The sequence below is a fragment of the Apodemus sylvaticus genome, chromosome 4 (genome assembly GCF_947179515.1).
Source record: "Apodemus sylvaticus chromosome 4, mApoSyl1.1, whole genome shotgun sequence".
NCBI classification, from domain to species: Eukaryota; Metazoa; Chordata; class Mammalia; order Rodentia; family Muridae; genus Apodemus; species Apodemus sylvaticus.
Window position 1 is genome coordinate 127,947,188 of NC_067475.1, and position 17,485 is coordinate 127,964,672.

General features: G+C 40.9%; 1 protein-coding gene across 1 annotated transcript in view; it reads right to left on the bottom strand.

Annotated features, from left to right (window-relative positions):
* The window catches only part of Hspa4l (heat shock protein family A (Hsp70) member 4 like), a 62,153-nt gene extending 46,515 nt beyond the window's left edge, over positions 1 to 15,638 (bottom strand). The window contains exons 1-4 of the mRNA XM_052180584.1: positions 15,147 to 15,638; positions 14,156 to 14,329; positions 9,144 to 9,201; positions 937 to 1,077 (exon numbers count right to left, since the gene is read on the bottom strand). Coding sequence (XP_052036544.1) covers positions 937 to 1,077; positions 9,144 to 9,201; positions 14,156 to 14,262 — 306 coding nt within the window. The 5' untranslated portion in view covers positions 14,263 to 14,329; positions 15,147 to 15,638. The remainder of the gene's footprint in view (positions 1 to 936; positions 1,078 to 9,143; positions 9,202 to 14,155; positions 14,330 to 15,146) is intronic.
* Positions 15,639 to 17,485: the final 1,847 nt, after the last annotated feature.

The following is a 17,485-nucleotide window of genomic DNA, read 5'->3' on the forward strand; positions in this document are numbered from 1 at the left end:
ATACATTATACCATTAATGTTATGAAAGTTCATATAAAGGTATTTTGTGTACATTACTTTTAACTCTTTTGGGTTTGGAGGAGTGGAATTGGTCATACACTGACTCTGCTTTGAAATATCTCACTAGTGTGTGTTGGCTATTTTCTATTTTTAAGTATCTAGAATACACTCAAAAACCCAGAATCCATATTAGAAGAAAGTCTGCTTTAACATTTTGAAATATTACAAGGTTCTTACAAATCTGAAGAGCTGCTGGCAGTTGTCCTACTCTGGGGTACCACTTGTGGCTCTGCCTTTACTTCTACAACATTTTCACTAAATGGAGTTCTCCCAGTGCTAGTCATTTCTTTCAAATTAAAATACTAATTTTAAAGGTTACTATATAAGCTAGAATGTCTTTTGCATTAACTATACTTACTGCAAACCTGTTTCTCAGGTACTGTCCTCGTTTGGGTTCCTATTGCTGTGATTAAACACTATGGCTACAGCACCTTGAGGAGGAAGGAATTTATCTCAGCTCACAGTGCAGCCCATCATCCAGGCAAGTCAGAGCAGAAACTTGGAGGCAGGAGCGGACACAGGCCACTGAGGAGCGCTGTTTCCTGGCTTGTTCCTCATGGCTTGCACAGCCTACTTCCTTATACATCCCTTGACCCCCACCTGCCCAGGGATAGCACCACCACAACAGGCTGAGCCCTCCACCTCTATAACTAAGAAGATGTGCTACAGACTTGATTATAGGCAAATACTTGAGACATTTCCTCAATCTAGAGTTCCTCTTCCCACATAAATCTAACTTGTGTCAAGTTGACAATAAATCAGCCAGGACAGATGTACTATGTCTTAAGAAAGCAAATTTTACTTGAGGTTATGATGGTAACATCCTCACATTCTTCTTTCCTTTAAGACACTGCACTCTCTAAACACAAAGCTTACCTTAACGCCTGCACTTCCATTAGGCATCTTCTGCAGCTCATAGGGAAGCCTGATTCTCTCCGTTTGCACAATGGGGTCATCAAATGATCGCCCATGAAGCTTTTTGAAGCCATGAATTGTATTTCTTACATTTGTGACTATCTGTTGGCAATACACATTTAAAGTTATCAATTACTTAATGAGACAAAATGAGATACTCTAATACTTAAAACCATCAAATCCCTAATCCCATACACTTAAATTCAGAATTTTACTTTATTTTCTTTTTTTCCAACTAGAAAGTAAGTTATAATGTATCTTATTATAGAAGATAGTGAGATAGAGAGAGACAGAGAGAGAGAGAGACAGAGAGAGAGAGAACACAATAATATATAACTTAAAACTTTTCAAGTAATATGGTAAAAGTCTATTGACAAATTATCTCTTTGCATGTATGTCTGTACACTTCTTGCATGTCTGGTGCCTGATGAGGCCAGAAGAAGTCATCAAACCTCCCGGAACTGGAGTTATAGATGGCTATGAACAGCCATGTGGGTGCTGAAATCAAATGTGGGTCCTCTGAATAACAGGAGTACTCTTGGCTGCTGCCCCATCTTTCCAGCCCCCTTGCACCACTTTTGGTCAGTGAATTAACTATCTTTGATTTTGCCTTTTCCCCTTATTTTATTTTGAATTATGTGTATGTGGATATGGGTGTGTGGATGCACATGAATAAAGGGCTCTTGGAGGCCAGAAGAGGGAGTCACATCTGGAGCTGGAGTTACTGGCAGTTCTGGGAAGCTGACTCTGGTCCTCTGCAAGAGTACTTTGTGCTCTTAACTACTGAGCCATTTCTCTAAACCTTTCCCCATGTTTCCTGTTTTTATTTAAACTGATTTTAATCATTCGGTTTTCCTTCTGAATACATATTTTCTTGTGAGGTATCTTATGTATAATATAGCTTCCAATGCTGAGAATCACCTCTTGGCCAGTAATTAAAATCCCTTCCATGTAGCAGGGCTAAGTAACACTCTGCATTGCAAAGGACTGATATTTTGACAAGATTATTTTTTGTTCAAATTATATACTGTTAACTGAGGTGCAGTACCTGCTTTCCTAGTGACCTTTGAAGTCAAACAGATCTTGAACATCCATCATAGGATGAAAACATAGGGGTGCTCAGTTAACTTAATTCACGGGAGATACAGTATTAAAGGTTGCTATAAACAAAGTAACTATTTCTGCTAAATTTTAAGCAGTCAAAATATGATGGTGCTACAAAGATGGCTCAGTGGTTAAGAGTGATTGCTGCTCAAGCAGGAAGATCTGAGTTTGTATCCCAGCACTCACACAAGGGGCCTGCGAGGCCTGGGACTGCAGCTCCAAAGGGTTCACCAACCTCCTCTGGCTGCCATGGGCACTGGCCCTGTTGCTGTGCGCGCACACACACAGACACATAGACAGACACAAATAAAAATAAAAAAACTCTTAAAAACACCAAAATGTGATGTATAAACTAATTAAAGGAGCTATTTTTAATGAATACTTAACATTTATATACAATGTGGCATAATTAACATTTATGTACAATTTGAACATAGAAAACATGAAGCACTTTCACAATTCAGTTATAAAAAGACATTCTTTCAAAACTGTAAGTAACGGTTATTGAATAAATGAGTGAGTAATTTCCACAAAATCACAAAGAAAGAATAGCACATTAAATTATAGACTTTTTGAAAGAGGATTTTATGGAGCTCAGGCTGGATTTAAATTCACTTGAGGGAGTGACTACCCGCAGCTGTCTTTGCTGCCTGCTGGGGCAGAAAAGCATCTTATCCCAAGCTTAAGATCTCTGGGGGTGCAAAACACCAGGGGTCTGCCTGCACCTAGGACCTGAGCACATACGCAGTTCATTTGCCAGCCAGCCTGTCTTGAGGCCTGTGTCCTGCATGAGGATCAACAGAGGGAGTGACTCTCTGTAGCCATCTTTGCTCCAGATAGAGTAGTAAGGGAACACCTGGTTCACTGAGACAACCCAAGTATAACATTGCTTGAGGCAAGACTCAGCAGGGCTCCAAAGGCACAAAAGAGGAAGGCAGCACATCAGCAGTCTGTGCCAGAGGAAACCCAGTCATCCAGTGCTGGGGAAATAACCTTAAAGGCCCACAGGAGGTTGAAGCACCAGCCAGTGACAATAAGACCATCTAACACCAGTGAGAACCAGCTGGCTAAAGGCAGACATAGGAATGTTACTAACAGAAACCAAGGCATTATGGCAGCATCTGAACCCAATTCTCCAACAACAGCTAGTCCTGGATACCCTAACACACCAGAAAAACAAGAGTTGGATTTAAAATCACTGGTCATGATGCTGTTAGAGGAACACATGAAGGACATAAATAAATCTCTTAAAGAAATTCAGGAGAAAAATGATCAAAACCTAGAAGCCCTTACAAGGGAAACACAAAAATCACTCAGGAGAATATGGGTCATAAGTTAGTAGCCAATAAGGAGGAAATGCAAAAATCACTTAAAGAAATACGGGAGAACTTTGATCAACAGGTAGAAGTCATGAAAGGGAAACACAAAACTCTCTCAAAGAATTTCAGGAAAACACAAACAAGCAAGTGAAGGAACTAAGCAAAACCATCCAGGATCTAAAAACAGAAGTAGAAACAACTAAGAAATCACAAAGGGAGACAACTTTGGAGACAGAAAACCTGGGGAAGAAATCAGGGGCCATAGATGCAAATATCAACAACAGAATACAAGAGATGGAAGAAAGAATCTCAGATGCCGAAGATACCATAGAAACCATGGACTCAACAGTCAAAGAAAATGCAAAATGCAAAAAGCATGTAATCCAAAACATCCAGGAAATCCAGGACACAATGAGAAGAACAAACCTAAGGATTATAGGTATAGATGAGAGTGAAGATTTACAAATTAAAGGGCCAGCAAATATCTTCAACAAAATTATGGAAGAAAATTTCCCTAACCTAAAGAGAGAGATACCCATGAATATACAAGAAGCCTACAGAACTCCAAACAGACTGGACCAGAACAGAAATACCTCCCCATCACATAATAATCAAACCCCCAAATATACTAAACAAAGAAAGAAAGAATACTTAGGGTAGTAAGAGAAAAAGGGCAAGTAACATATAAAGGAAGACCTATCAGAATTATGCCAGACTTTGCACCAGAGACCATGAAAGCTAGAAGATTCTGGGCAAAGCTCATGCAGACTCTAAGAGAATACAAATGCCAACCAAGACTATTATACCCAGCGAAACTCTCAATCACTATAGATGGAGAAACCAAGATATTCCATGACAAAACCAAATTTATACAATATCTTTCTACAAACCCAGCCCTACAATGAATAATAGGGGAAAAACACCATTACAACAAGGGAAATTATAACCTGGAAAAAGCAGGATATTAAAATTTTCATCAAACCCAAAAGAAGATAACCACACAAGTATAAAATTAACATTAAAAATGATAGGAAGCAATAACCATTACTCCTTAATATCTCTTAACATCAATGGACTCAATTCCCCAATAAAAAGACATAGACTAACAGACCTGATACATAAACAGGACCCTACATTTTGCAGCATACAGGAAACACACCTCAGTGTCAAAGACAAAAACTACCTTAGAGTAAAAGGCTGGAAGACAATTCTACAAGCAAATGGTCTCAGGAAACAAGCCAAAGTAGCCATTCTAATATCAGATAAAATTGACTTTCAACCTAATTTCATCAAAAGAGTCATGGAAGGTCACTTCTTGCTGGTCAAAGGGAAAATCCAACAAGAAGAACTCTCAATCCTGAACATCTATGCTTCAAATGCAAGGGCACCCTCATTCATAAAAGAAACTTTACTAAAGTTCAAAGCACATATTGCACCTAACACAATAATTGTGGGTGACTTCAACACTCCACTCTCCTCAATGGACCGATCAGGAAAACAGAAACTAAACAGGGAGACAGTGAAACTAATTGAAGCTTTGGACCAATTGGATTTAACAGATATATATAGAACTTTTCATCCCAAAGCAAAAGAATATACCTTTTTCTCAGCACCTCGTGGTACCTTCTCTAAAATCGATCATATAATTGGTCACAAGACAGACCTCAACAAATATAAGAAGATAGAAATAATCCCATGCCTCCTATCAGATCACTATGGAGTAAAGTGGTCTTCAATAGCAATAAAAACAACAGATACCTTGGTCAAGGAGGAAATGAAGAAAGAAATCAAAGACTTTTTAGAATTTAATGAAAATGAAGGCACAACATACCTAAATCTATGGGACACAATGAAAGCAGTGCTAAGAGGAAAACTCATAGCTTTGAGTGCCTCCAAAATGAAATTGGAGAGAGCATACACTAGAAGTTTAACAGAACAACTGAAAGCCCTGGAACAAAAAGAAACTAATTCACCCAGGAAGAGAAGAAGACAGGAAATCATCAAACTCAGGGCTGAAATAAATCAAGTAGAAACTAAGAGAACCATACAAAGAATCAACAAAACCAGGAGCTGGTTCTTTGAAAAAAATCAAGAAGATAGATAAACCCTTAGCCAGACTAACCAAAGGGCACAGAGGCAGTATCCAAATTAACAAAATTAGAAATGAAAAGGGAGAAACTGAGGAACAGAAACACAGAAACTGAGGAAATTCAAAAAAATCAGATCCTACTACAAAAGCCTGTACTCAACACAACTGGAGAATCTGGAGGAAATGGACAATTTCTTAGACAGATACCAAATACCAAAATTAAATCAGGATCAAATAGATCATTTAAACAGACCCATAACCCCTAAAGAAATAGAAGGGGTCATAGAAAGCCTTCCGACCAAAAAAAGCACAGGACCAGATGGTTTTAGTGCAGAATTCTATCAGACCTTCAAAGAAGACTTAACACCAATACTCTTCAAACTGTTCCACCAAATAGAAATGGAAGGAACACTACCCAACTCCTTCTATGAAGCCACAAGTACGCTGATACCAAAAACACACAAAGATCCAACTAAGAAAGAGAATTTCAGGCCAATTTCCCTTATGAATATCGATGCAAAAGATATTCAATAAAATTCTTGCCAACCGAATCCAAGAACACATCAAAACAATCATCCACCATGATCAAGTAGGCTTCATTCCCAGGGATGCAGGGATGGTTCAATATATGGAAATCCATCAATGCTGTCCACTATATAAACAAACTCAAAAAAAAAACAAACACATGATCATTTCATTAGATGCTGAAAAAGCATTTGACAAAATTCAGTATCCTTTCATGCTAAAAGTCTTGGAAAGGACAGGAATTCAAGGCCCCTACCTAAACACAGGAAAAGCAATATACAGCAAACCGGTAGCCAACATCAAACTAAATGGAGAGAAACTTGAAGCAATCCTACTAAAATCAGGGACTAGACAAGGCTGCCCCCTCTCTCCATATCTTTTCAATATAGTACTTGAAGTCCTAGCTAGAGCAATTAGACAACATAAGGAGGTCAAAGGGATACAAATTGGAAAGAAAGAAGTCAAATTATCACTATTTGCAGATGATATGATAGTATACTTAAGTGACCCAAAAAACTCTACCAGAGAACTCCTACAGCTGATAACTTCAGCAAAGTGGCTGGTTACAAAATCAACTCAAGCAAATCAAGAGCCTTTCTATACTCAAAGGATAAGCAGACTGAGAAAGAAATTAGGGAAATGACATCCTTCACAACAGCCACAAACAGCATAAACTATCTTGGGGTTACTCTAACCAAACAAGTGAAAGACCTATATGACAAGAACTTCAGATCTCTGAAGAAGGAAATCGAAGAAGACCTCAGATAATGGAAAAATCTTCCATGCTCGTGGATTGGCAGGATTAATATAGTTAAAATGGCCATATTGCCAAAAGCCATCTACAGATTCAATGCAATTCCCATCAAAATCCCTACTCAGTTCCTCATAGAGCTAGAAAGAGCAATTAACAAATTCATCTGGAATAACAAAAAACCCAGGATAGCTAAAACTATTCTCAACAGTAAAAGAACTTCTGGGGGAATCAGTATCCCAGACCTCAAACTTTACTACAGAGCAATAGTGATAAAAACTGCATGGTACTGGTACAATGTCAGGCAAGTGGATCAATGGAATAGGATTGAAGATCCAGAAATGAACCCACACACCTATGGTCACTTGATTTTTGACAAAGAAGCTGAAAGCATCCAGTGGAAAAAAGCCTTTTCAACAAATATGGTGCTGGTTCAACTGGAGGTCAGCATGCAGAAGAATGCGAATCGATCCATTCTTATCTCCTTGTACTAAGCTCAACTCCAAATGGATCAAGGACCTCCACATAAAACCTGACACCCTGAAACTAATAGAAAAGAAACTGGGGAAGACCCTTGAGGACATGGGTACAGGGGAAAATTTCCTGAACAGAACACCAATAGCTTACACTCTAAGATCAAGAACTGACAAATGAGACCTCATAAAACTACAAAGTTTCTGTAAGGCAAAGGACACTGCCAAAAGGACAAAATGTCAACCAACAGATTTGGAAAGGATCTTCACCAACCCTAAATCCAACAGAGGTGTAATATCTAATATATACAAGGAACTCAAGAAGGTAGAACCCAGAGAACGAAATAACCCTATTAAAAAGTGGGGTACAGAGCTAAACAAAGAATTTTCACAAGAACTTCGGAGGGCTGAGAAGCACCTTAAGAAATGTTCAACATCATTAATCATTACGGAAATGCAAATCAAAACAACCCTGAGATTTCACCTTACACCAGTCAGAATGGCTAAGATTAAAAACTCAGGAGACAGCAGGTGTTAGCAAGGATGTGGAAAAAGAGGAACACTCCTCCACTGCTGGTGGGGTTGCAAATTGGTACAACCACTCTGGAAATCAGTCTGGCAGTTCCTCAGAAAACTGGGCACATCACTTCCGAAAGATCCTGCTATACCATTCCTGGGCGTATACCCAGAGGATTCCCCAGTATGCAAAATAAGGACACATGCTCCACTATGTTCATAGCAGCCCTGTTTGTAATAGCCAGAAGTTGGAAAGAACCCAGGTGTCCCTCAAAGGAGGAATGGATTAAAAAAAAAAGTGGTATATTTATACAATGGAGTACTATTCAGTCATTAGAAACAATGAATTCATGAAATTCTTAGACAAATGGATGGAGCTGGAGAAAATCATACTAAGTGAGGTAACACTTTGATTTTGTCTCAAAAGATCAATCATGATATGCACTCACTGATAAGTAGATATTAGCCTAGAAACTTTGAATACCCAAGACATAATCCACATATTAAATGATGTCCAAGAAGAATGGAGGAGTGGCCCCTGGTTCTGGAAAGACTCAGTGCAGCAGTATAGGGGAATACCAGAACAGGAAAGTGGGAAGGGGTAGATGGGGGAACAGGAGGAGGGAAGAGCGCTTATGGGACTTACAGGGAGTGGAGAGCCAGAAAAGGGGAAATCATTTGAAATGTCAATAAAGAATATATCGAATAAAAAAAATAAATTCACTTGAGATCAGCTGTGAACAACCAATCATCCTAACTCAGTCTCCCTGGAGTTAGGTTTACACACATGAGAACTGGAATGAAGACCCACCTATATCTAGAACATTAGAAATAACTATCAAGGGTTTTGGCTCAGGGAAATAAAGTCAAAACAATACAAAATCATCAAGCTACTGGACACTTTAAGACTCTCTTCATATGCAGCCTGGAGATATGCTTAAGTTTCACAGCCACACTAAGCCACTCTGGAAATTAGCTACTTTGTTTCCTCTACTTTCTTTTACTAACCCCATTTCTTGTTAGTTATTGAATGATCCAGAAGACTGGGTCCTGTAGAATGTCATCAGACAGGAAAAAACCCACAAGGAAGGACATTCCAACTTTACAAGATTTTAAATAAATAGCATGAAAATTAGTCTATAGCTCAAAGCAAATCGATTTCTTCCCCTTCTTCCACATTCCTACCTTTTTTCTGTTTTTGTTTTGTCTGAAACAGTATGTCATGCAGCTTCTGCTGGCCTTGAACTCCCATTCCCATTGCCTTAAGAGCTGGGATTAAAGGTATGTGCCCCACAGCCAGCAAAAAGGTGCTGGACTCTGTCTCACTTGCAATTCTCAACTACAAACCATGAAAACTTACCATCTAAATCAAAGCAAGCACAGTAACATACCTGGCTCTTAGCTGCATTTCCAATGGCTCGAGTTCTGGATCCCAAAGATATACAGGCCCTGAAAAAGATGAGTAAAGAGTTCCTCTGCTTCTCTATATACCGCTTATGTGGTTTTAAATGGTTTTCCTTATACAGAAGTACATTTAAAAGAATTAAAACAGCAAATAAAAACTTTACATATTCCAAACTTTATATCAACAGAATAGTGATCAGAATTTTAGAATTTAAAAAAATCTATCCCAATAATTGCCAATAATATATTGGTACCAATTTTTTTCAGAGTCTACTGCTGTGAGACTTATTAAAAAGTAGTCATATTTAGCAAGGTATGGCTGCTTAGATTTGTGCTCTGGCTCTGTCATTCAACAGCTAGCTATCTTGTGGGAATTATGTAAGTATCCTTTTCTTCAGTTCCCATATGGTGACAGTGATGACAACACCTGCCCATCAGGTTATGTGAGGATCAGGAGAGTTAATGTAGGTGCTGAAAAATGCTTTCAACACCTGGCAAATAATGAAAATGCAAATTCTTGCTATTTTAATCTCCATGTTACATGTAACATAAAATTAAAGAATAACATTTCTATCATGTGATTGAAGAAAATGTTTCCATGATTTTAGTTTTAATGGCAAGAAACTATTCAATCAATAAACACTGTGTACACATAAGCCACTTTCTATCCCTGGAGAATTATAATTTATTGAAAAATATTCAGTAGAATACATTGGAGTATGAAAAAGAACAACCACTTCTACATAACAGGGCTACAGAGAAGCAATTTCTAAATTAAAACTTGAAAAGATATCGAAATATTTAATTTGTAGCTGTGCCCTTTATGGAAAAGGGCATTCCAGGCATACAGGTGGTGCTGAGGTTGGCTATGGTTTCCCTCTAAAGGTTCATGTACTAGGTCCCAAAGTAATGGCACTGAAATGGTAGAACATTTAAGATGTATGGTTTAGGAGACAGATTATGGGCACTAAACTGAGAAAATCAGTGCCAATTTTATTGAAGTATATGTTAGGTCTCTTACACATACAGCATGTCCCCCTTTCTAAGGGGACATGCTGTGACATAGCAAGAGGCCCTTGCTATAACACTAGCAAGGAAGTATCCTCCCGTCACTAAAATCAGGAGCCAAGTAAGTTTCTTTAGAAGTTATCAAGTCTGACACTTTCCTGTACAGTCCTACATAAACATTCCTGATTCTGAACAGAAACATCTAGTAACATTTAAAATCAATTTTACTTTTTCATAGTATATATTACCACCTAATCCAACTTATTCTCCAGTTATATCTGTAGATCAAAATGTAAAATATGTAAGAAACAAGGTGTACTATCCTCATGTTCAACATGGTAGCCAATGCTTACAGGTGGTCAGTTAAACTTAAAATAACAAAATCTTGTGCCTCAAAATCAATCTCATTTCAAGATCCTTACACACACATGCAGCTAGTGTATATATATATATATATATATCAAATAATTATATATATATCAAATAAACAGAACAAATATACATAATAGAAGGTTCTCCTGCACACACTGGCCAGGATCACTAGCTGGTAGGTACATAGTAAAGGCCCTTGTAAGATGAACAGAAATATGGATTCAAATGGTAACTAGGAATAATACAACTTGGCCAGTTTCATAAGAGGATTTGATTAAGACAGTATCAAGGCCAGACTGTAAACTTGAAATATTTGCATCAAGTAATGGGAATCCATTAAGTTTCTGAGTAACAGTATAGTAATAGTAATAGTTATATGGTGCTGCATAATAAAAAAGAAAGGTTATAGTCCACAGTATGGCTTAAGGGCTGACACTATTTCACTGAGGCCCACTGGACTTTCAAGTCAGCCATTTCTTCATCTGTCTGTTCCTCTCAATTTTGTTATATAAGCTTTAAAAAAAATAGCCCTATTTTTCTTTTCCCTGTCCCTTATCAGGGACACAGATCACAATATTCTTAGTTCTTCTGTCACTATGTTGCTTGATGAATAGTGATATGAGAGTCAACAAGCTCACTTCCTTGGTGAGCCTTTCTGACCCTCTTCTATGTTGCCAGTTTGGCTCTGAATCAAATTTTCAACAGCTTAGCAACTTGTTTGTTTCAACTATAGTGGCAAAGTGTCCAGAGAGGTGAATTTCTCAACCATGTCAATCTTAACATTCTGGGCCAGATACTTCTTTTGTTGGGCAAGTGAAGCTATAATGAACAGCTGTATGAGGACCTCTACCCACAAGATGCTAATAGCACCTTTTATTAATCCCACTCTCAACTGTGACAACAAAAGAATAGTGTAAGATGTCCCTGTGAGGGCAAAATAGATCTGAAAGCCACTGCCTTGGCACAGATCTCAAGAGCTGTAAACCATGGTTCTTCCTTCAGACATTAAAGTAAGCTTGTGAAACATTCTGATCTTAAGAGACTTTCGGTGTTTCTAAGTAAAGGGACTTAAGTTCTGTGGAGAAAAAGAAATCTGAAACAGTTTAACTATCTGGGTTGGGGGTAGGGTGGGCATGTCATGGTAGAAGATGGAAAGGAAGAAATAGTCTTAGAATGGCATCTTGTTGCTACAGGCTTTCTAACATGCTTTTTAGGAAAAAAAAACCTCTATGCACATACAATTTAGTTACAACATAAAACTTCAAATCTTTTATTATGGCCAAAATGATTAAATATTTTAACAAAAATAAAATGCTTACTAAATATAACTTATAATTAAATTAGCTCATTACTTCAGCCCATCAACAGAAATCACACAAATATTTTAAAAGCTGATCAGGTATTATGCATAGGAATGCATGTCTTTCATCTCAGTACTCAGGAGGCTGAGGCAGGAGGATCAAGCCCAAGATCAGCCTGAGCTATTTACCCAAAACCTTGTCTCAACCAAACCAGAAACTGATCATCCATTGTAGATGCACATTAACTATTATATTATTAGGTTAATTATTTTAGGATATGGCCTTAATTAAAATCTACCCAGTCCAAACACAAATATAAATGCACAACCATTTTAAGGTTCTGCACAATGATAAATGTGTGGACCTAGAACCTGCTTACTACCACCTGACACCCACTTCTCTAAATGAAGAGTTTTACCAAATCGAAGTGATGGTCATTAATTATAATAATGATCATAGACTAAAAATACTACTACTGGCATGTGAAATATGACAAGTTTATAATACCTATTATGTAATATCAGATTCCTCACCCCTAATATCAAGGTCAAAGAAGTGACTGGGGAATCATTTTGATTTGTTTTGTATTAATACTTGAAGATTTTTAGAGCAGTCTTAGGTTTGGCTATGTTCCAGTTTGTACTATCAGCCCTTGAAACCCCCTAGACAATTTTAAATTAAGCAACAAAAATAGCAAATATGGTCATTGAATATTTGTCAGAAGCAAAATAATCACCTAAAAAATCCATAGTAGTTTATCATCCACTAAATGTCAATTCTCAAACAAAAGAAGCCCAACCCTAAACCCACTTTACAAAGTAAAGTAAACAAAAAGGTAGTTTTTGTGACATTTGCAAAAATAAAATATAAGCAACCTGAAAGCAGAACATGGAATGGAATTAATGATTATACAAACACTAAAAGTAATGGATTAGAAATACTTTAGAGGCTGGTTAGCATAACATCAAGTTTTTTATCTTAAAAACAAACAGAAAACCACCTAGAAGTCTTACTTTTGGATAGAATTATAATTTTTAATTTTACCTTTTCATGTACCTATATTCCTAAGTTTAATAATTTTTCATGATATGCTCAATAAATGAATAAATCATGAGTAAATTATTGGTCCTAAAATTATGATGGTTACGTGATTAATGTCCACATTTGTGCATCTAGAATTTCAATAAAGATGTAATGGGTCAATCTAGAAAAAGAGGAGGTCTAAAGCACTATAGACTACACTTGGAAAGAAATCAAAGCATTCTGTATTCACGAAAGCTATTCTGAAACATACTGTCATATTCTTGAACTACTAGAATGGTTTTAACCTCATCATTTAAAGATGGTTTTACACTGCTCTTGACTGACATTAGTTTAACTTAAAATATAGTATGAATCATTCATCTTTCCAGAAAAAAATACATGAACAGAATTTTCCTCATCAAATTATAGGTTAACAAGAATGTACAAAGAGTTCTTCATGTGCAAGTATTAGCTGTGTTGTTCTCTACCAACACACTTTCCAGAAAGGAGAAGGAAGTGAACGTGTGGACACATGTTTCCATGACATAATGCTACAAAGTCTCTCATCAAGAGTTCATAATGGAAACACTCCACAATCCTGTTTTTACAGGATTGTTGCCTCTGACTCACCAACAATTCACTCTGTAGAGATACACTTCAGGTATTAGCTTCTAACAACGGCAATTTCCACTAAATGAAAGGCACTGCCAGTGTTCAGCTAAGATTCCCATTGTCTGAGTCTCTCATAGTGAATGCACCTGCTAACCTAATCCCTCCGGAAACTGGTCAGATCGTCTCAAATTCTCAAGGACACCACCTCATCTCTCCTTTCTATAAACGCACAGACAGATAAACAAATAAAACAAATGACTTCTGGTGTTAGGAAAACTGCCATCTGTTTTCTGAGATGTGCAATAACCAGGGATCACTTTTCTGGGGTGTGGGGGGAGCTGTCGCTCAGGAGCTGGGGGAGGGAGGGCAGAATGCAGAGCTCTAGCAGGCTTCCTAGCACAGGATAATCCCAGGTCACCCCACGCCGGCTGCCGCAGACCTTTCTTCCCTGTACCCGGACGCCACACCGAGGTGCCCCCCGAGGGCTCCTCCGAGGACTGTCCCCCTCCAGCAGCCCAACGCAGGGGCCCTAGGGTCAGGAGTCTGCGGCGAGCAGAGGTGAGGCGAGCCGAGGAGCCAGAGGAAGCCCCTGCCCTCCCGGTCCGCAGATGCTGCACCTGCCACGGGGGGCGTCCCGGGCCCCGCCCCACCCCGGGCCGGGCCGGGGGGCGTGCGGCACTTACGGCGTGCACCTGTCGCTGTACTCGTTGGCGATGGTCTCGATGCCGCCGCTCCTCGCCACAGCGATGTAGCAGTTGAGGAAGCCGAGGTCAATGCCCACCACCGACATCCCGCCTAAGGTTCGGGCTGCGGGGACCGCGTCCCGCTGCGGGTCCCCAGTGCGGGCGCTGCGACTCCTGCGGGAGCAAGGGAGAGGACCCACTCTCTGTCAGAGAATCTAGGGCAGGGCGTCGGAACCGCGGAGGTGGAGCCGCCAGCCTGCGCCGCGCCGCCTCCGCCCGACCCGCCGCCTCGTCTCCACTGCGGTTCGCCGCCCCCAACCGGCAGTTACTGCGGTCTGCGCCTGCGCGCTCGGCCCCGGGAGGCTCGAGCCACCGGTCGGCTGAGGCTCGGCGGCCTCGCCCTCGGCCGCTCCCGTCAGCGCTCGGCAACGGCTCGCTGCGCAGTGGCAGGTTCGAGAAAGCGCTGGAAAGAGAGGGGGCGGAGGCCGCGGGGCTGGGCTGGGCGGGGCGGCCGCCGCGCGACGCGAGGGGAGGCGAAGCCGTCTCCGGGCAACGCCGGGGCAGCCGCGGCCTGCGGACGGTCTCCGAAGCGCCGCCCTCACGGCACCGCCTCCCTCCTCGGCGAGGCTCCCCACCCCGAAGCACCGCTTGTCCAGCCCGCCCGCCCACATCCTCCCACGGTCGCCGGGAGCCCTGGCCTGGGAGCTCACCGTCGGCCTCGCCGCCCCGGGGGGCCGCCCGCGTGCGGCTCGTGCTGAGCCTCCTCCTGCCGCCCCTCTGTGAGGTGGTGCCCATTGTGCGGTGCCGGGGCCGCCCCCCTTCTCAGGGCTACCCCGCCGCGCCGGGTCCCAACCTGTCACTTTCCGGTGTCTCCCAGTGAAAACTGGTTTTCTAGGCCCTGACCTGCTTGCTCAGGGAGCTTCCGAAAAGAAGCCTGCCGTGGGCGGCTTGCTGCCTGGGTGCACTGGAACAAGTTTTAGCGTGTACTTACGAAGTCTGGCGGTCCTGCGCCTTTCTGTGCACATCCCGGGGCGCACTCGGCTCTTTTTTATCCCGCCCCTTTGTCCCAAGTTCCTTAGGGTCCAGTTCTCCATGTATCTGCTGGCCCTTCTTGTCCAGTTCTCCATGTATCTGCTGGCCCTTCTTGTCTAGTTCTGCATGTATCTGCTGACCCTTCTTGTCTAGTTCTCCATGTATCTGCTGGCCCTTCTTGTCCAGTTCTTCATGTATCTGCTGACCTTTATCTAGTTCTTCCTGTATCTTCTGGCCCTTCTTGTCTAGTTCTTGTATCTGCTGGCCCTTCTTGTCTAGTTCTTCTTGTATCTGTTGGCCCTTCTTGTCCAGTTCTCCATGTATCTGCTGGCCCTTCTTGTCCAGTTCTCCATGTATCTGCTGGCCCTTCTTGTCTAGTTCTTCATGTATCTGCTGCCCCTCCTCGTTCAGTTCTTCCTGTATCTGCTGCCCCCCCTCGTTCAGTTCTTCCTGTATCTGCTGCCCCCCCTCGTTCAGTTCTTCGTGTACATACTGACCCTCCTCGTTCAGTTCTTGTATCTGCTGACCCTTCTTATCCGGCTCTTCATGTGTCTGCGAATCCTTATCCGATTCCTTGTGCAATCCCTGTTCCGTCTCGTCCAAGTTTTTGTGTGCTTCCTGTTCCACCCTGGAACTAGACACGGAATTTTTATCCGCATATTCAGTACTCTCATAGTCCGTATTCGTGCCCCTTCTTAAGTTACTCAGACGCTTCACTATTAACACCGCTGTCAAGGCAGCGGCAGCAAGTGTGGCAATAGCTCCCGCTGTTGCTATAATGAATACAAAATACATTTCAGGAACTATACCAAGTCAGCTGGGCCGCCACTATTGCTCCAACTCTAGTGTCTCCAAAGAATCTTTCTTGGTTTCAGAGTCTGCAGGGGGCATGCTCTGTCCCACTCAACACTTTCTTAGGAGACCACACACCTTGGCTTCCCAGCAGGCTGTGCGCACACAGAGCAGGGATTGGATGTTTCAGGCCCGTCAGAACTCTGGGCCTCAGTGGCTTCCACCATCAGTTGCCTCATTCAGCCATCATCCTGAGGGATAATCTGCCACGGGCTAGGTTTGTTCCTGGATATCTTGAAACTCCCCTAGGACCACGAATTTCATTTTACTTATCTATGGTGTTTTTGGAATCCCACGTGTAAGATATTTTTTTTTTTTACTATTGAAAAAAAAAACCTTAAGTAAAAACAAGTCATTGATTCCAGGAACAAAGAGTTCTCATTCTTTACAGCTAACAGGAGGAAATGAGTACTGAATAGTTAAAACAGGACACGGTTTTCAGAGTTACATGGGTTCAGGTAGTAGTCCAACGCATACATAACTTCTACAGTCTCTAGGACCTTTGGCAATTACTTTCCAAGCCGTGTGCTCAGTGTCTTCTCAAGATACTATTACTCACTGGACTGTTTTCAGGCTAAATGTAAACACAGCCTTTGTGCCTAGCATCTAATTAAGCCTAGCTGCTACTGGAATATAAGGACATTGGTAATTTATATTGACCCTGTATCTAGGAAACTTACTGCACTCTCTTGTAGATTCTGGTTCTTTTCGTTTCTTGGACCGCCTTGGTTTCAAAACACATACCCTCTGAAGGACCTCCTTCATTTTGTCCGTTTATTATTGCTTTCTCTAATGATGACTATGAGCACCAATAAGATGTAGAATATAAGGAATAGTAGTGATCATACTTGTCTCTAGCTGAAAATATTGTGTTTATAAGAAGTTTAAAAACTAACATTGCTAGTTCGCTGAGTTTTATGTGATGCTGAAACTTAGCAAATGCTAATCATTGAATAAAATGACACCCCTAGTCTCAATCTGTTACTCAGTGAAATAATATTAACAAATCTTTAACATCCTCCTATTCCTCCGGATAAATCATCCATCCAAATGTGATTTGTTTTCATATATACCACATTTGGCTTGTGATTATGTAGAACATTTGCATCTATATTCATAACTGAAACTGACCATTTTGCTTCCTTTACTCTTCTTGAGACCAGCTTTCCTAGTTTTTGTTATTTTTAACTGATGACAAATTACAGAAGAGTTTATTTGGAACTTACAATTTCAGAGCATTAGTATTCATGACCATGATGGTGGGCAGCATGGCAGCATGACAATGGCGCAGTAGCTGAGAGCATGTGTCTTGATCCATAAGAAGAAGGCACAGACAGCCACATGGAAATGGTTTGGGCTTTTGAAGCCTCAAGGCCCATTGCCAGTGACATATCTTCTCCAAAAGGCCCATAATAACCCTTTTCACGGGAGACCAAGTCTTCAAAT